General features: G+C 51.7%; 1 protein-coding gene across 3 annotated transcripts in view; it reads right to left on the bottom strand.

The window, feature by feature from the left end:
• Window positions 1-18067, bottom strand: part of MFHAS1 (multifunctional ROCO family signaling regulator 1) — a 34664-nt gene extending 16597 nt beyond the window's left edge. For all 3 annotated transcript variants that reach the window (XR_012764075.1, XR_012764074.1, XM_075421541.1), the window contains exon 1: window positions 14848-18067. Coding sequence is in view for 1 of the 3 variants with exons in the window: in XM_075421541.1 (XP_075277656.1) it covers window positions 14848-18046 (3199 nt within the window). In the remaining 2 variants the exon portion in view is untranslated. The remainder of the gene's footprint in view (window positions 1-14847) is intronic.
• Window positions 18068-19410: the final 1343 nt, after the last annotated feature.

The following is a 19410-nucleotide window of genomic DNA, read 5'->3' as shown; positions in this document are numbered from 1 at the left end:
GTTTCTTATTTGTAGACTTAACGTTATAGATTGTTTTACTATCTCTGTTGAAACCAGTTCTTACTACTTTTTATTCTGCCACTGGAAATGCCTTCCAAAATGATAAGTCATGCGAGTTCAGAAACAATAGCTTTGCTACTTAACTCTTGCAGAGTTCTTTGCCTGCTAAATGCCATCTGGTCTGGCATTCTCAGTGCCCAAAAATAAACTTGCAGCATCTGTCTTTGCTGTTTAAAAATTGCTTCCACGGCAGTCATGGTTGCTACTGAAACAGGAAGGAGCCCTGAGGGCTGTAAAGAACTCATCAGCCTCCTGGGGAGGCAGCAGCATTGCCAGGAGAACATTTCACTCCTCCATCATCTCCTCTAGCCCCCTGCACCTTCCCGGGAGCTGCCTGCTCCACCATGGGACTCTGGGACAGAGCTGAGCTCCTTCCTGGCCCTCTGTTTCTGCTGTATTACTTCCAGGTTTCCTCCAGGCAGCTTTCCATCAGGTGGATGACTCTGAGGTACGTACTCCCCAGTATCACTGTAACACAGCCCTGGGCCCCTCTCCTTCAGAAGTTTCTCCACCTCACGTGAATGGCAAGCTGGCTGGCCCTCCTCTGGACATGCCCAGTACCGATCACCTCAGAGGGATCTGTCTTGGGAAGAAATAATGTTAAACCTTCCCAGGCATTTACTTGTACTAATCAAATAGGAGGGACTCTGGGAAATCTTAAGAATATGGACAAGAGATTCCAAGAGCAAGGACAACTGGGATGGGAAAAGCAGGAACCGGCAGGATGCCTGCTCAGCACTGGAGTTCAGGACCCAACCAGACTTGCTCTGAGGGGAGGCGAAGCAGATGTGGCAGCTCAAGAGATGGCTTCTGCCAGAAAAGTGGGCAAAATGCTGGCATACAGGAGAAGATGGCACATTTCAGAGCTACTCAGAGATCATGCGTTACTTTACACCATTCACTTTCCACAATACGATGGCAGAGCAACAACCAAAGAAATAAGGTCAACTGCAAACAAACTCACACAAAAGGCCACTATGAGAGAAGCAAAGAGCATCCCCTCTTCTCCTGTGCTTCATCCAGGATCACAGTTTGCTCCGAGAGGTGGGAGGCCTTGGACGATCACCAGTGTTTTGGACACAAAGAGTTTAAAGGGGGAGCACAAGCCAGACTGGACTAGAGTCTTTCCTTCCCTCCACTCGCCACCAAAAGGTTTCTTCTGCGACAGAAAAGTTCAGAGTAAGCACAGACCTGCTGGCGACTCCCGTTTGTACACATAAGGATTTTGCATGCTTGGTGCTAGCAGAAACATGGCCCACAGCTCTGGACTTCACCATCGGCTGCCTGGGAGCCAGAGGTACCTGTGTCCCTTCTCCATGATCTGGTTCCCTCCCACCCTCCTCGGACTCCTGCATTATTCTTAAACACACAAGCCAAGACAACAGTCCTCCAAGCAAAGCAAAGCTTTATTAAAAATGACTTCTGATTAAAAAGGAATTTTAAATCCTTTTGTAAGGATGACTGGATTATCCGCATCACGCTGCATTATGCAACTGGGGATAAAGCAGCACAGAGCAAGTTGCAAAAATGTCGTCTCCAGCAGAGCCACAACTTTGCGGGTAGCTCCCAGTCCCAGCACTCACCTGCAAGGCTCGGATGGGGCTGAGCACACTTGGTACATACCAGAGAACCAGAATCATGCACAAGACTTGTACGATGCAGCAGCTGCAGAGCAGCGGCTGGTTTACAACACAGCTTTCAACCAGAGATGCTGTTTCAGGGGAATGTTGCCATTAAATACTTCAGGAAATGCAGGTAAGAGTGACAGACCTCTGACCTGGAGCCTGGCCATGGGTGTGCCATAAAGCATGACAACTTGTCATGCCGTATTGGCAATGAACCAGAGTCCAGGCAGGAACCGCACTCAAGCTGCCCAACGTCCCTACAAGGGCCACGCTGCCAGCATCCACCCTGCTATCCAGGGGCAGGAGCAGCCATGCAGTAAATCAACAGCCATGCTGCTCAGCTTCCCCTGACCGAAGCCACCCCGCCACGCTGGCAGCTGCCAGCTTTTAATGGGAAGCACATTTTTAGCACCTGCAAAGTGCTAAATTTCATAAATTTCAATGCCAACAATTTCTGCTGTGCCAGAAATCCAAGTCACAGACTCAGAGCCAGCCTGCTGTGCTCCCCAAACCAGCCCATCAAGCATCTCCTCTCATCTCACCCTCTTCTGCCCAATAGTATGTTGGTTTTTTTTTTATTTTTTACCTTTTTTTTGTCAATCAGGTCCCTGTGTGAATCACTACCTTCAGCATGGTGTTGCCTTGTTCGGCAACATTTTCTTAAAATTCTTCACTTCAGGCACTCAAAAATGTGCATGTGTGTATGTACATAATGTGCTAGTCTCCATTTTGTTGTAGAAGACGTGATTTATTTCAAAGAAGGACGAGGAACAATTTAAAAGTAATAGCCAGCTTCAAAAGCTTTGTGGTAGCTTTCTGTTACAAAAGATGACAGTGAAAGGTACTTTTTTTTTCTGATCCCAAAGGAAGGCTCCCAAACTTTTCTTCCATCCAAAACAGTCTTCACTTTGACTGAACCTTTGAGGCACAAATACATTGCTTGGGAAAAGACACACACAAGACTCAATTCTTAATCATTTATTTCAGTATCTTATCCTAGCAAGGCTCCAAGCTGACCACAGCAGCCATTTGCTGAGCTGAATTATTTGCCCACGCAAGCACTGGTTAAGATCTTGCTAAAATCCAGTAATGATCACCTCAGAGTCTGTAGGGCTCCCCTCTGAGCACATGCATGCTCCTCTGAGAAATTACAAACTTCTCACTCACTAAAGCTCGCATGAAAAACGTCACCAATCCTAGATCACAGGCTTCTTCACCAGCATGAGTGAGACCTGCCTGCTCAAAACCCCTGACAGGTTCAGGTGCCCAGATCTGACTGGACCTGTCAGCGAGGACAAAGCACACTGGAGCTTCATCCCCTGTGTAGCCCTCCGGCACTGTCACAGAGCTGGGCAAAAGTACCTGGAGATGACTGAAGTTCCAGAGCAAGGCTCACGTCACCTCCATTTTCACCCACTGAATGTTTCTGCACAACTGTCCACCAGAAGCTTAAAAAAAAAAGAAAGAAATTCTTGCTCATCAGACCTCTGAGATATTGCAGCTAGCAAGCAATGGCATCTCTTCCCAGTGTCCTAGTTGTCTGCCTTCACTCCCATCTCAACATGAAAGCAGGCATGGGATGTTTGGGAAGAAGTCAGAAGACTGCTGCAGTGGAGCAGTCAGTGATATTAAAACAAGACCTCAAAGCTCCACAGAGACAGCTTTAAGAAAGGAGTTGGCTTCAAAAAAAAAACCAAACCCACAAACGAAAAACCAAAACCAAAACCACTAAAAACATATAGAAGCTTGAATTATATATTCCTGACACCAAGAGCTCAAGGTGTTCCAGCAGGCCGTGATTCCAGCAGTGCATTTTCAAGCCCGGGATGGCTCAGTCCTGGTCCGTAACAGGGTACAGTGAAAGGAATTCCATGTATTAAAGAGACCCGGGAAACCAGAGGCATGACTGGTTCCCGCGCAAACTCCCACTGCGCATGCAGTTGTCATCCTACTTTGGTGACAGTGAAACACCGTCTTCCCTACACTGTCCTCCTAGAATTTGGCTGATGGGGCGCACGCATGCATGTGCAAAATCCATCACCACTGCCACTCTCAACACCTCCAAGATGCTGAAAAAGTTAACCTCTATCAGAGTGAAGGGCTTATTGCTACTTTTTTAAACATAGGATTGACCCCCAGAGCAAGGCGGGGAGGCCCAGAGACCCTCTGCTGAGCGGACGGGTCTCAAGAGAGCTGAGGAGGACTGTCCAGGGCCCCGACGCAGCCCTGGCACAGGCTCTGTGTGAGCAGACTGCCTGCAGAGCCCTGAAGCTGCAGCACGGCCACCTCGCTTCACAGAAGCTAATGTCTTCTTTCGCACTGTAGCCATCACTTAGTGCCCAGCCGAATTAGATTTAAGCTGTTCCATAGTAAAAATAACAGCAACCAATAAACACTGTGTCAGATCACAGGAAGGGGAAGCTCTTTCTTGATAGATTTCCTAAATTTAGCCGCTTTGATAAACCAGAGTCATCTGAACATGAGAATTTTCCATATCCAGTGCGTGTATCGTTATCTGAAATAAAAGCATCAAAATCTCTCTCAGACGAAGAAAGAGCCTGTTCAGAAGGAAGATTTAGAGAAATGCAGAGCGCGCTGAACACTCATCTGGTTATGCAACGCGTGTAAGTAGGCCTGGTGCTTGCTGCCGACTCCCTGGTCTGGAAACCTGCCACCAAGCACATTCGACCCCATCTGGCAGTCCTGCCTGTAAAACACAGCCGCACGCAGCAAGGGGGTAAGAAGGACCATGCAGACCCAGAGAGGAAGCACACACAAAACCCTTCATCTCTTCTTCTCCTTGCAGGATGAGTCTGTGCCTCCCTCTCCATCTGGGAGGCCCTGGCAGCACGGACAGAGGTCCGCCTGCTTGCTCCTCTCTGGACGCACATGCTGGCTTCCTGAATATACAGCCCAGATGAGGCTTCCCCAGCAAAGTCGGCCCATCCAAAAGATTACTTAGGGGCTACTTTGAACCAGCACTGATCACCCCAGCTCTCACTGCTTGCTCCTGGTTGGGCTGCCCAGCAATGCAGTGGTGCCAGATGTGACCTGGCTGGCTCAGAGCCCACATTAAGGTAGTGGAAGCCAAGCCAGCAGCTGTACCCTCAACCTACAGCACTCTTTAAAACCAGTTTGGGCCCAGGAACAGTTCCTCATCATTGAGTGAGCGTTTGGCACCACACAGCCATTGCTCAGTCTGACACCAGTTTGTCTGGATATGCAATTCCCTGTGCCCTTGGGCAACTCCTGGGTGAGTCTGCAATCTGCAAGACACCTTCCACACTACAGATCTCTCGACTGTGCAGAGCGGCTCAGCTGCCTCCTTACCATCTCCTCTGCTCCAGCTCCTATGGGTGCCATCATGTTTAAATCTCCCTGCTAAGGAAGGTCATTGCTCCTGTGAGCCACTCCCCACTTCACAGACAGAGAAGAGGACGAGGAATTACAAAAGGAAAGGGACACCTAATTTATACAGCTGCCCCAATTCCCCTTTGCTCCCACACAGACAAGGCCCCAGCTGCTCAGCTCTTTTTGAGGAAAAGACAAATGCACTGCACATAAATACTTTGAAACACTCCCTATCACACACTGCACTAAGTACAGCTGCATCTCACTCGCTGTTGAGGATGTAATCCTGAAGGGTGCAATGGTTAGCAATTTGACAGAAGTTACACTATTTTTCCCCATAATGTAAGAGAAGAGAAAGTGTATACAGACTAGTGAGTTACAGACAGTACACATACAGAGGGAGGGTGGAAAGATACAAAAGCAAGTATCAGGATGCTCACGCGAGATGATTGCTTTTCAGAATGGGTCACTATCCCCAGCCATTACCCCATTTTTGGGTCCTTCAAAATACTTACAGTAAAAGACTGATGTCAGGCAGACAGTCTCAGAGGTCCCTGCCTCTCCACCCTCCACACTGTATATCCTGTGCATTTCAGCTCTGCACATTGCTAAGTCCTTACTTTCTAACGTTATCTGTTCAGAGTGAAATTGCTTGCGATCCATATCCAACTGCTGCATCTAAGAAAGAGGCCACAGTGAGTGAAGAAAGGTATTAGATGGTCAGCAACAGAACTCCACAACAGCTAGAGACTCATGGTCTGTGCTGCAGGACAATTTTGCAGTTTTGGTGTGCCCACCATAATGTTTCAGAGGCCACACGACAGAGATGCATGTTTCTTCTGCTGCAGGAAGCTCATCCTCCACTTGTTGACCATGTGGCAAGGGGCCTTACTAGATGTGAGGACACTTGTTTTTGGGTAGGTTTGGGACAAATCTGCCTCTCTAGCAGTCCTCTGCTGCCAGCCTTGCATTGATACAAAGGCACCAAATGCATTGCACATGTCTCTCAAAGTCAAGCAAGCCCCAGTCACTGTGCTCACCTTCAATATTCTTCCACTGTGTGGTTTCATGCGGCAGAAACACCAGCTAGATACATGAGAAGCAAATTAGGTCCAGCACCTCTATTACGAGCCAAATGCTGCAGATTTTGGTGCTGTGGAAACCATGGCCAATTCATTTTTTAGGAAGCTCATCAACACCCTTACTCTGCTACAGGGCAGGACTGGTCCCTTATCACAGGCCACTGCTCACTCTGTATTGCTGGAGAGGAAAACGCCTGCTAAAAATGCAAAGAACATGCTCCAAGAGGAAATCAACACACCAAAATTGGAGAGTTACTATGTACAGATCATTCAAGAGTTAAGTCTTGAACAAAGTGTGCTATGATCTTGCATTCTGTTAGGACAGAAACCCGCAATATTAATTTTATCATCAGTCACTGCATGAGGCCCACAAATCCCTGTCCTACCATTGTTGTGCCTCCATTTCCTTCCTGTTGCACTGTAACAGGGAGAGCCTGAGAACTCTACAGAAAGTGATGGGTACCAGGTGAAGGAGGAGGGACCTCTCCCAGAATGGTCATGGAGGTCTGGGTTCCCTCTCATGTAACACAAATAAAAATGCTTATCTAAACTGGACGCTTGGCAAGCATCTACCCTAAAACTGGGTAAATCACAGCATCACAGAATGGTAGGGGTTAGAAGGGACCTCTGTGGGTCATCTAGTCCAACCCCCCTGCCGAAGCAGGGTCACCTACAGCAGGCTGCACAGGACTTTGTGTAAAGGGGAAGATAGCTTTCATAAACAGCCTTACAGAAACGCACTTAGCCAAGCTTGTGAAACTCCACTAACAAAAGCACAGCAGAATTCTCCCTCATCTCATCACCACAATTCAATGTAACTGAGACCAACAACAATGCAGCTCCTTCCTGGAGTATTCAAGCATCACTTCCGAGTCAGCATGTGGCAAAACAGGGCAGGTCTGGACAGGATTTGAGATGCAGCTTTGTTTTGCTCTGAAGGTTACTTGCCTCCACAGTTCAGTTTAGTCTGATTCTCACAAAGCACTAAGTTTAATGGACTCCCCCACAGAAGAACCTAGCTCACCTCAAAGCTGTCCTCTGGTTCATGCAGAGCTTGCCATGCTGAACCATCAACCCAAAATTAATGTTACCTTCTAAAGTCTGTAGGTCCTAGGCCAGTTACGCACTCATCCCCCACGAGTCCAACCTAGCCACACCTAAAACTAGTAAGTAGGTGTACTCAGTACACCTTTGGAAGAAGCACAAAGTTCTTGAAAATGACCACTGGCAAAACAACAAATCTGAAATTAAGGTTTTGCTTTAAACCACAACCAACTCAATCAGGCAAGCACTCCATCAGCCACAGCTCAGTCTGAACACAGCCTCCACCCACTGGCCACAGGCAAGTCACCCCTAACCACGTAGCCTGCGAGCGTGCTTCAGTCCTAAACCACACTGCCAATGACCGCGCTGGCAACCTGATCAGTACATCCCGGACCAAGCTTTAGCCAGGGAAAGACAAGAAGGTATAGTATGACTTCAGCCTCCAATAGCTTCATAGAGCCCTCAAAGATGCTCTAGCTGAACAGCCCAAATTATATTCCTCCCAAAGCCAGCCAGCCAGTTGTTTCACAGGTCTTGAACCCCCAACCCCAGTTCTTACATCTGGTTCCCAAGAAAGAAACCACCAGAGGACAAATCTCTCCCAGCTGCTCAGCTGGAACAAAGGCCACATCCACACAGGTGATCCTCCCTTTAGAGGCTGTAAACTCATCCACTAAACAGCTCCTAGAAACTCCAAGGTCTCCTCATCCTCTGTACGAGGCACAGCTCCTTCACACTGTGATCACCAGAATCCCATCAGTTCTCCTGCTGTATGCAAGGAGCTCAGGCTGAGACTCCTACAACCCAGCTGCATTGCTTTCTCAGACCCAGATATGTTCTCAGTCAGCCAAAAACACGGATACATTTTGTTTGCAGCAGCGGGAGTTTGACTGTTGTAATTGACACGGTACTTTAACAGAGCACCTCGTAGGGACCAAGAGTGGGGAGGGAGTGCTTAAATAGCACGTCCTTAAATTGGCATCCCACAAGCTCACCTGAGAAGATGTGACCTTACTTAGCACCAGCCAGCCTGCTTACTCTCACAATCATCCACATGTGTACGGCAAGCACAAGTTCCACAAGCAAGGAGAGGGAGATAAGACAAAGCAACCCATCATTTTGTATTCACCCGAGACCAGTTTTCTTTACTCATCTGCAGAGGTTATTCTTCCTCTATTGAGGAGGGGAAGGTAAAAAGAAATTTGTACTGTGATGACTTCCAAGACTTCAAACCCAAGACAGAACTCTTCATTAAATGCTTTTTCTCCCTTCTCCCCCAGAAAATTGCTTTCAAGAGCCAAGCAACCTGCCTGCACTATTATCAGCAAATCACTAATTGGAGAGCAGGCTAGGCTACCACAGTCACCTGCTGAATATTGCAAATGCAACAAGACGCCACAGCATACAGGAGAATTACCTACCAGATGCACTCATATTTTTATTTTAAACTGATATTGCTTTCTCAGAGCTCTGTCCTGATGTCAAGTAACACGTTCACAACATCACCAAAAGGCAATGAAGATTTAGCATTGTTGGTGATTTCCCACCATTCTCTCCCGAGACAAAAGAGGAGTAGGACCTTTCAATAAATCTGCATGTGGATCATGCACATGATACATCTCAACCAAACTTACATGGGAAAACCTAAGTGTTTCTAGAAAGAGGCACCACACCACCAGAAGCGCATGCACGCAGTGGGAAGCAATGCACATTTCATGACATCTGTGTCCACAGCGTGCTGAAGCAGAGCACAAATCTGTCCTCATGTAATCAGTTGACTCTGGAGATGGGAAAACCTACATCAACATTTTTGTCTCACCCCCAGTTGGTAGCTTTTAAGTAGTTCTCACGCAATGAAACAAAGAACCATTTGGTACTGAGCTTCTCTTTTACAGGTCATTTCCTGCAAAGACAAATTTCAGTGACTGGAAAAATAAAAAACACAAACCAAAAAGTAATGCATTAAAGGCCAGGAACTCTGCTTTGCTTCACTAACAAATTCAAAAAGATCCAGTCAACCAAATGTAGTGTTTCCCTGGTTAAGTGATGGCAGCTTCAAGTCCAGAAGCCCAAAGCCCATAGATGACTCCCACAGGGAACGGGGCAGGGCAAGACAAGCTGTTAATGAACAAACCAGAACAGTTTTCTTGTACCAGAGCTGACGTACCAGGAAACCTTTCCTTTAGAAGAAATGTGTAGGAACTTTTTGCATAAGCAAGAAGATTCCTTCAAACAGTGTTAAAAACGCACGTTGCTATCCTAATTTCAAGTAATTTTAGCAAGTTCCATATTAGGAGCCTTAAAGAAAAGCCCCCAAACATACAGAAAGCAATGCACACAATATAAGGTAACCAGACACTGCAGGCAGGACAGCTTTTAGAGCAATACAAAGCCTCAGCCTCTCCTCTGGCATCCACAGTTGAGTTTGTCCCTCCTGTTTCTGTGTCCTCCAGAGCCAGATCGTAAGGCATGAGTCCAGCTGTGCTGCATACTCCAGTTCTCCCCAGGGACTGGTTCCAACACCTACACCCCACCAGGCACAGTCCCACGGCAGCCATCCACACTGCACATCACGCTCTTCCTCTGCCAATTTCTCTGCCTCCTCCAAGATCATGAAACATTTGTTTGTCTCCTTCCTGAATGTGTTGTTTATATTAGAGGATGCCCCACCACAGCCACCAAGCAACCGGACCTCAAATGCGCACCACGCAACACAGCTTAACACGCAGGAAATCTCTAAAAACCCCTGGTGGTAAATACACTGTGCTTCTACACCATTACATACAGCAAGTCACACCACTCAAGGCTGTCACTTCAGCAGCATAGAAGTCAGCCCTTGTTGGTAAGCTAAATAATCAGTGCTAGAGCTTCCCCAAGTTCAGCAACTGATCTCTTCTCCTTCTGAATCACAGGGCCTCGTTCAGCTTCCTCCTCTCACCCAGATCATCTGTGCCCAGTGCTCCCACTGCGCTTAAGTCTTGCGCCACCACCTCTGATTATACCACAGTACTCTGCTGAAGTCACAACCTTCAGGAGAGCATGACAAGAGCCCCAAAACAGCTGCAGCATCTACTTTGAAAGTCAGGCACCCTCAAATGGGGAAAATAAAAGGCTGCCAAATGCTAGCATCAGGCTCCCAAATGCTAGCATCAGGCTCCACAACAAGCAGGTGTTGCTCTACTGCTATTGCCTGTGAAAAAAACCTCAGCCATTTACAATTTAATTACAAAGAACAATTAGATACCCGGCATTAGCTTCTCAGCAAAAGGCAGCTCAGATTTTGGAGCAACTTCTGAGCCCTTCTGACAAAACCAGTCCCACCTGCTCCTGCTTCACCTTGCATGAATGACTTGATAGCATGACACATCATGGGATCTTCCACCTCTCCATCTCCTCACTCCATCCCAGACACCAAAGGAGTTCATGCTTGCTTTTGACACCAACGCAGGGATGGTGACCATGGTTCACTTTGAACCACATGAATAAGATGGACTAGAATTAGCCCTGCTCTGGCCATGACAGTCTCCCAGGGGAACTATGCTACAATACCTCCATGTGTACCCCTCAAGGGGACTGGCGTATAATTCCTGCTTCTGCTCACCTTCGACGTGGAAGATGGGCAAAGAAGAGGCTTGTGATCTCCTCCCTGTTCCAGCACCTCAGGAAGGGTGCAGCAAGGCAGGCTGGAGACATACACTTCCTCTCCCCAGGAGACCACACGCCAGTCCTCCAGCACCTCTCAAAGCTCCCTAACAGCTCTGCAGCATCCATTCAGAGAAGGACTGCTAGGCTCACACACAGTATCTTTGCCGGTGGCTTTCTGTCTGTTGTCATATTTTTATTCTGTGAAAACCCAGATAATCTCATCTTGCTTGTGACAGCATTTTGGTCGTTCTCTGCAACAGGCACAGCCTCTGGCTTTCTTATGTCTGCGTTCATACAGGCAACTTCACAGGCAGGAACAAAGGGAAACCACTGGTCAAACACAATCCCCCCCACTTCAACCACCAAAAGGATCACACATCGGACATCAGGACACCTTGTGCAGACCACAGCCTGGAAGGGCCCGGGGTTGCCCAGACACAGCCTAGCGCGGGGCAAGAGGAGACAGCAGCAGAGCTGTTAGCAGGTACACACGAAGGCAAGCTTGGAAAATCCAGTCACATTTGTCCAAACAAAGCACACATGTCTACTATCAGACAGATGGCAAACCACCTCCACTCCCCAATCCCAAGTCACTTAATAGCTTATGGGACATGAATAACCTAAAAGCCCTTCAGTCCAGGGGCTAAAAGAACATAACATTAAAAAAAAAAAATCACAGCATTTCACAACGCCTGTGACAACCCAATTGAGGTCTCATCGTCTTGGAGTAGTGAACCATTCTTCTTGGTCACTCCAAGCAGGGATATGCTCCTCTTAGCCTGGCAGGGATACTTTTATTTACATATAGTGCAAACGTAAAAGAGGAAAGAAAAAAAAAAAAAGAGTTCGACACACCGCTTCTCAGCTGAGCAGATGACTGTAGCCCCAAAGCACACACTGAGATTCCAGCTCAGATGCCAATTCAGTTAGTATTTCACCCAGCTACAAAACTGTTTCAAACACGAAAACTTCCTTAAAAGGACCCTATAAAGACATTTTTATATCACTTTTATTTACTGTTTGTTTGCAATAAACCCTCAGAAGATTGAATCTAGAATCTCAATTCTTATTAACCATTTCTATGCGCACTAGCTTGATCATAGAGAATTTCTGTGTGTATTATCAATGGAACTTACAGAGCGCAGGCACGCAGGACCTAGAGGGAGGGGAAGCAGGGGAAAAGCAAGGATTAATCCTCATCTCATGAACAACGAAGTCCCCTCCTTGAACGGGATTCCAACAAAAATTTTGGATGACCAAAGAATGCACCATCAATTTCATGAATGACGACGGAGATTGCACAACCAGACACACAGCCAGACTGCACTTCCATTTTTGAGCACAAATTTGGCAGTGTCTCCACAGAAATGTTTCCCTTATTAAGGTCAACAGGCGGCAAAGCAGTTCTTCAGTGCAGTCCTAAAAAGACAACAGCCCTATTTAAGAATTAGCAGCGTTGTAATTGCCAGGGATTTCCGTTGGAAGAGCTTGGAAAGAAACACAGACATCTCCACTGCTACATATTTTTGTAACATTAGACCCACCTCTTTCCTACACCCTGTCAAAAATGACGCCAACTACAATTCACTTGCATGAGAACAAGCTTGGCAGCATGACTTTAAACATGCACACCTCCTGATCAGCAAAATCAGGACGGAAAAAAGTCATCAGCTTCACAACTGCCATTTAGGGGCTTCTAAACAGTCTTCTATTCATAGAGCAGACACACAGCGAAGAATATTTTAGATTCAATGGAGACATATAGGCCTCCCCAAGTCAAGTCATGGTTCACATTTTTCATACAATCCAGGTCATAGCTGGGCTAGGTTTAAGCATCATCCAAGACCACAAGCAGGTTTCTCGATAAATTGCAGCCTTTAATCACTCTTCAGCACTTCCACAGATTGGCCCTGCCTTTGAAACACGTTTGTCTTCTCAACATGCTCTTCCCCCAGCTAGACTCGCATAGTATCCGTGTTCAGTCACCCCCTGCCCCAAGGCAGGGCTACCAGGGATGCTAAGCCCTGTGCCCCTGGCAGCACGGCGGGGCTTTCTCCCCTGGAGAGCGTCGGAAATGCCGCAGCCCCCTTTCCCCAGGCGGCATTCGGAGGCCTGGCACACGAGCCCCTGTTCCCCCATGCCCAACGACGTGCTGCTTACCTGTGCCTGTCCTGCCCAGCACACCCGGTCTGGCTCCCAGGTGAGGGCAATCCTTTCCTACCTCTAAGGAAACATATAGCACAGCCAAATCCAAAGATAAAGGCCCTTCAATTTCATTACTCCCCTCTACACCTCCGGACCTGCTCTGTCACTGGTCATCAAAGATGCCAATCGCCTGCAGGCAGTCTGGCTCCTCTTCACATTTGACTTTTAAAGCATCATCTACTCACCAGCGAAAAAAAAAGGTCAGCCACAAAACATTCACCAAAAAAAAAAAAAAAAAAAAAAAGAAAAAAGAAAAAAGGAAAAAAGGAGATATGTGACAGCAGACCTGAATTATTCACAAGCTAAATCTTCAAAAGCCATCTATCACACCTGCACATACAGTTTGCCGTCTTGGCTAATTTTGGTGTGGTTTTTTGTTTGTTTGTTGGTTGTTTTTTTTTTAAGAGGTTCTGTGGGGTTTTTTTTTTTTTTCATTTTCAGGGATTATTTTGGAAAGCAAATCACATTGCCCCAAAGCACTGTGCCAGCAGCAAGACCCAGCATGCAGATACCACTCAGCAAGTCACACAGCGTGGGTTCACCCCCCGCAGTCCAACGGCTCTTACGTAAGCTAGCACAGTTAGACGGGGGTACAATCAACAGAGCCAGGACACAGGCTGAGGAACAAACACCATCTCCGTATTCAGAGGGAAAAAAAGAAAAGGATAAAAAAATCCTAACAAACCCCCAAACCACACCTTATTATTCAAACCATTTCAGCACCACTGCTTGCTTCAACCGAAATCATGCTCCAGTTCCCCCACAATTTCAGACTACCTATAAATAAAGAATGCTCCAACATACTTACAACATGGGGCAGGGGAGGGGGGGTGTGTGTGTGTAGAAAATGCACATTTCTAGACCGCTGCTGCAGAGTGTGTTTTGACTTACTGTAGATTTACACACCAAAGCACCTTTCCTATGGCCCCCCCCCAAGCCTCAGAGCAAACCCGTCAGAAGGAGGACACAGCTTAGGAGGCAGTACTTGCATACGTACAAAGTAAAACAGCTGCTGCTGGAAAACACCACCAATAAAATAAAGACTTTAGAGCCAACAGCTTTAAAAAGCACCACAACTAGTCACGTTTCAGAGGAGAGAGATTATGCTTTTTTCGTTAGATGAAGGGGGAGAGAGGAAGGAAAATTACTGCTCTCAAGAATAGCTCCAAAACATGCAGTCTGGGAATCGCTTCTAGGTGAGACACCTAAACAAAGAAGATGGAGTAACCTTCTCTCTTCAGGGAGGAATGCTTCCTGCTAGAGACAGGGCTCCCGTATGAGACACTGCTTTTTATGCAGGGCTGTGAAGACCAACAGACCCATTGTCTACCAACAGCAGCCTTCCTGCGCTCGGAAGGGCTGCAGCACAGGCCAGGTTTTGGGGGTGGAGGGTGTAAGGGGGGGCACAGGACACCTGCGGTCTTTTCAGGTATCTCTATCCGCATTTGTAAACGCTGCACAGTAAAGGGAATTAGGAAATTAGGAAAAAAACACAGTGCCGTTCAACGGAATCAGAACAAGGAGAAGGACAGGTCAGGGCCCTTTCAACAATGGCCCGGCCAATGCTCGGGGCCCAAACCTAAAAAGCAGAGGGAAAAGGCATGGACAAACCTCCCTCATCTCAGAATAGGGTTATTTTAAGCCTGTCTCCTTGGAGCTACCCTAATATTTTCTCTCATGACTCAAGTCACCAGGGAAGGGAGTTAGAGCAGAAGAAGGTGAAAACAAAAAAAAGAAAAAAGAAAGAGACAGAGCTAAGGCTAACACCACAAGACTGCCTTCTAGAAGGGGAAAAGCCCCAGGAGAGATGAAAGGCAAGCCAGGCTGCGCCTTACCTGGAAAAGTGTGTGGGTTGGGTGACCCTCTTTTAAGGCACTTTGAACAGAGGACGTGCACAGTGTAGTACAGGCCCGGCCACTCCTGGAGCAGGACATTCAGTTCTTCCACTAAAGGGGTAATAGCTTGCCAAGCTGTCCAGATATTGGGTAGGGACGCATGACTAGCGATAGAGAGAGTATCTGGCTGCAGGGCTCCCCTGGCAGGCCGGTAACTCACCACCACGGGCACCTTTCCCCGGTAGGCATAGATCTGGTATCTGCCATCTGACCGCTGAACCACGTGGCTGTTTATCTGGACGCTGTAGCGTGCAAACAAGCCGGGCGGGAAAATGAACGGAAAGCTGTATTCAATCTGCAGCTGCTCAACCACGAAGGACTGTCCGCTCAGATTGGCGCCGTTGATCCACGCCTCTGCGTGGGGCACCTCGTTTTTTACATAGCAGGGAAACTTATACCAAGCAGCCGCCCCATTTAGGGGCTTGCATTTGGGCTTGTTGACACAGTAACAGAGCCCCATCTTCTCCAGCAACTCCAGGATGAGCTGCAGATCCTCCCGGCTCTGGACGTGGGGCTTAAGGAGGAGACGGATAACGTGGGCAGGGAGGAGGCCGTGCAGCAAGAAGCCCTCCACGTAATGATGGAGCTGAGCGGCCCTCAGTTCGTCAATGTGGGTGTCACTGAGCAGTTTCTGGAGCAGCACGGTGGCATCCCGCTGGCAGAAGACGTTGAGGATGTCAATGAGCCGCAGCAGGTTGTGGAACACATACTCCCGCAAGGTGAGGTGCTCCTCGAAGTAGAGCAGCTTCCCGCTCTCGTGCAGGTAGGACAGGGCGCTCTGGAGCCGATCCTCCGTCAGGCCCGCCTGCAAGCCCAACCGCGCAGAGTCCCACCAGCTCAGCCACAGTTGCTGAGCTCGCGGCTGGAAGTGCAGCTCCTCCAGCACTTGCCAGGATTTGGGCAACACCCGGTGCAGGTTCGGGAAGATATCCCGGTGCTCAGCTACCGAGAGGAGCTTGTCCCGCAGGCGACGCACTTGGCAACGGTCCCGGCAGCTGAAAGGCAGCACTGGAGAGAGGATCTGTGGGCGGTGGTTGAGAAGGTACTGAAACTGGGCTTTCTTTCGCCGCAAGTTCTTGTCTGAGACCCCATAAAAGGCAGCGTGCGGGCTGGAGCAGCGCAGGTCAAAGTCCTGCCCCAGAGCCTCATCCACCTGCTGGACCAAGCTCTGGAGTCCCTCGGCATCCCTCTTCTCCTGCTGAGCGATCTGGTGATGGATGTCCAGGCACTTCTCTTCCAACTCCCGCTCCGCACAGAGGTCAGCGTGGGTTCCCACCATGCACACCACGGCATGGGGCACCTTGGAACCGAGCCAGTGCAAGAAATAGCCCACAGAGGGGTAGAAGTGCTGAGGCACGTAGGCACTCAAGTTCACCACCAGCACGTACAGGGCTCCGGGAGAGAGGAAGAAAGACTGGATCACATCATAGCTGGGGTCCCCCGCCAGCTCGTACACAATGAATGTCAGGCCCCTCTCTGCATCTGCTGTCCAGTCCATCACCTCAATGCCCTTGCTGCCTCCGGACAGTCCCAGTCCTGATGGTACTTGAGGGGCATTCAGTGGCAGTGACGGTGCAGGGGACGGTGCTCCCCCTTTCACTCGGTGAGAGGGCACGTGAGAAGGGAAGTCCTGCCGCTCAGCAGGGAGATGTTCCAGCTGCTGCGCGGCAGGCACCCACGCTGAGGAAGCGTCCTGAGGCTCCGGGATGGGGCAACACCCAACCGGCACTCTCCCAACACCCTGCTGCTGCCCAGGGCACCCTCTGGGCTGGGTGCTCCCTGCCTCCAGACTTTCCACGTCCTCCCTCTGCCCATCCTCCTCCATCAGGCATCGTCTCAGCACAGTCTTTCCTGCATCCTTTAGGCCCATGAGGACCAGCTTGAGGCGAGGCTTGAGGGCAGGCTGGGAGTGGGCCAGCTCCTGCTGGTAGGCTGCGATGTAGGGGATGCCCTTCATGCACACCTCGTAGGGGGGCTGGATGAGGGGGTTGTCTTTGATCTTCCACAGGGTGACGCGGGAAAGCTGCCCGAAGCCCTCGGGCAGGATGGCAATCTGGTTGCCTTGCAGGACCAGCTCCTCCAGGCTGTGGAGGAGGACGATGGAGTCGGGCAGGTAGCGGATGCGGTTGTTGTCCAGCCAGAGGGTGCGGAGCTGGCGGAGCTGGCAGAGGCGCGGGGGCAGCAGGGTGAGTTGGTTGCGGCTCAGGTAGAGCTCCTCCAGGCTGGACAGGGCCAAGATGGCGGCGGGGAACTCCCCCAGCAGATTGGAGGAGAGGTTCAGCATCTTGAGCCGCTGTAGGCCGCCGAAGCCGGCGGGCAGGGCCCGCAGCCGGTTGCCGTCCAGCATGAGGCTCTCCAGGGCGCTCAGCTGGCACAGGCCCTCAGGCAGGGCCGCCAGCCCGGTGCCGCTCAGCCAGAGGATCTTGAGGCGGCGGAGGGCGGCGATGCCCTCGGGCAGGGCCCCGAGGTGGCGGTTGCCCGAGCAGTCGAGCTCCTCCAGGGCGGCCAGCTCCAGCAGCGAGGCGGGGAAGGAGGGCAGCAGGTTGTGGTCGACATCGAGGGCGCGGAGGTGCCGCAGGCAGCCCAGGCCCTCGGGCAGCCGGCGCAGGCGGTTGAAGCTGAGGTCGAGCTCCTCGAGGCGGCCCAGCTCGGCGAGGCGGGGCGGCAGGCCCGGGCCCTCGGCGCCCAGCTCGTTGTGGCTGAGGCTGAGCTTGCGCAGGCCCCGCAGCCCCGCCAGCGCCCCGCCGTCCCCCAGGCCCCGCAGCCGGTTGTGGCTGAGGTCGAGCTCGGCCAGGCGGCCCAGGTGGCGCAGGGCGGCGGCGGGCAGGCGGCCCAACCGGTTGCGCCGCAGGCTGAGGACCCGCAGCCCGCTCAGGGCGGCGCCCACCTCCTCGGGCAGCTCCTCCAGCCCCCGCCCGCTCAGGTTCAGCGCCTCCAGCTCACCCAGGGCCGCCGCCGGGAGCGGGCGGCGAGGCGCGGCGGCGGCGGCGGCGGCGGCTGGGGGGGGCGGCGGCGGACCCCCCGGCGGCCCCGCGTCCGGCTCCGGCTCGGGCTCGCCGGGGCCGCCCCGCAGCTTCCGTGCGCGCAGGGCGGCGTCGCGCCACAGCCGCACCGCCTTCGGGGGCTCCGTCTGCGCCATGGCCGGGCGAGCGGGCCCCCGCCCCGCCCTACCTGCCGCCGCCGCCGCCGCTGCTGCTCGCCATGGGCGCGGCCGCCGCCGCGGAGAGCTCCGGGCTCCCCGCGGCTCCGCGCCGGCACCGCCAGCCGCACCGCACCGCCCCGCGCACGTAACCGCCGCCGCCGCCGGGGGCGGGACGCGGCCCGGCCCGCCCCGCCCCCGCGCCGGGACACCCCGCCCCGGCTCCGCCTGGGAGCCCCCGCCCGCCGGGCGCCGGCCGCTCCTGCCGGGGAGGAAGGGTTGCTCCCTCGCCGTGCACCGGGCTTGCTGCCGGGTGCGTGAGGCGCCGAGCGCAGTCGGCCCCGCCGAGCGGCGGCGAACGCTGCGGGCCTGCCGGTCCCCGCGTCGTTTCCGCGCCAGGCGAAGGCTCGTTCGCCATCCAGCCCTGCAGGGAGCCCCGCGGAACCTTCCTCCCCCTGCGACTGAGCGTGGCTCCGTGTCGGAGGGTGCCGAAGCCTGGGACCCTCGGGTCAGCCGGAGCAGCCCCGCCACCCCCCTGCCGCGCTGGGTTTCCTTCGCTGCGGGGCCGGCCTGCTCCGGGATCCCCAGGCAAGCCCCGCTCCTGAGGGCTCGGGGAAATACGCCTGGAAATTTCCACCACTGCTGCCGGGGTGTGGGGGGAAATGGGGCCGTTTGGTAGCGGGGCTGCGAGGTGGGCTGTCAGAGGCCGTGGACGCTGGGGTCTCCCGAGCTGCGTGGCCTTACCGACGCCGGCAACGCGCCGTGCCCGAAGGTTCAGAGAAACGTCGGTGCCTTTGCACAGCGCTGAGCACGCCGGCGCGCTTTGGCGGCTGGAGAACAGGCGCTGCTTCTCACCTGGTCACGTCCTAACAGCCACCATTACAGCGTGCTGTAAGCTGCAGAGCCGCCAAGAGACAAAAAGCATCAAAATGAAATTTGGGCCACGGGGCAAACAGTTTCACAGCCTTTATTCTGTTTTTTTTATCGTGGAAAGCCCTCACAAGAATGGTGCCTCCTCTGTTGGACGGCCCTGCACATCTAGCCGTGCTTCCGCTTGGAGAGAGCTGAGCAGACAGAGTGCAAAGCCATAGTCACTGCAGCACGAGCAGCTCTGCAGAGAGGGACCTGGGTATGCTGGTGGACAACAAGTTGACCATGAGCCAGCAGTGTGCCCTTGTTGCTAAGAAAGCCAATGGGATCCTGGGATGCATCAAGAGGAGTGTGGCCAGCAAGTCGAGGGAGGTTCTTCTCCCCCTCTACTCAGCCCTAGTGAGGCCCCATCTGGAGTACTCTGTCCAGTTCTGGGCTCCCCAGTTCAAGAAAGATGAGCAACTACTGGAGAGAGTCCAGCGGAGGGCTATGAG

Source organism: Opisthocomus hoazin, chromosome 5 (assembly GCF_030867145.1).
Source record: "Opisthocomus hoazin isolate bOpiHoa1 chromosome 5, bOpiHoa1.hap1, whole genome shotgun sequence".
NCBI classification, from domain to species: Eukaryota; Metazoa; Chordata; class Aves; order Opisthocomiformes; family Opisthocomidae; genus Opisthocomus; species Opisthocomus hoazin.
This window is presented reverse-complemented; position numbering and strand designations above follow the sequence as displayed.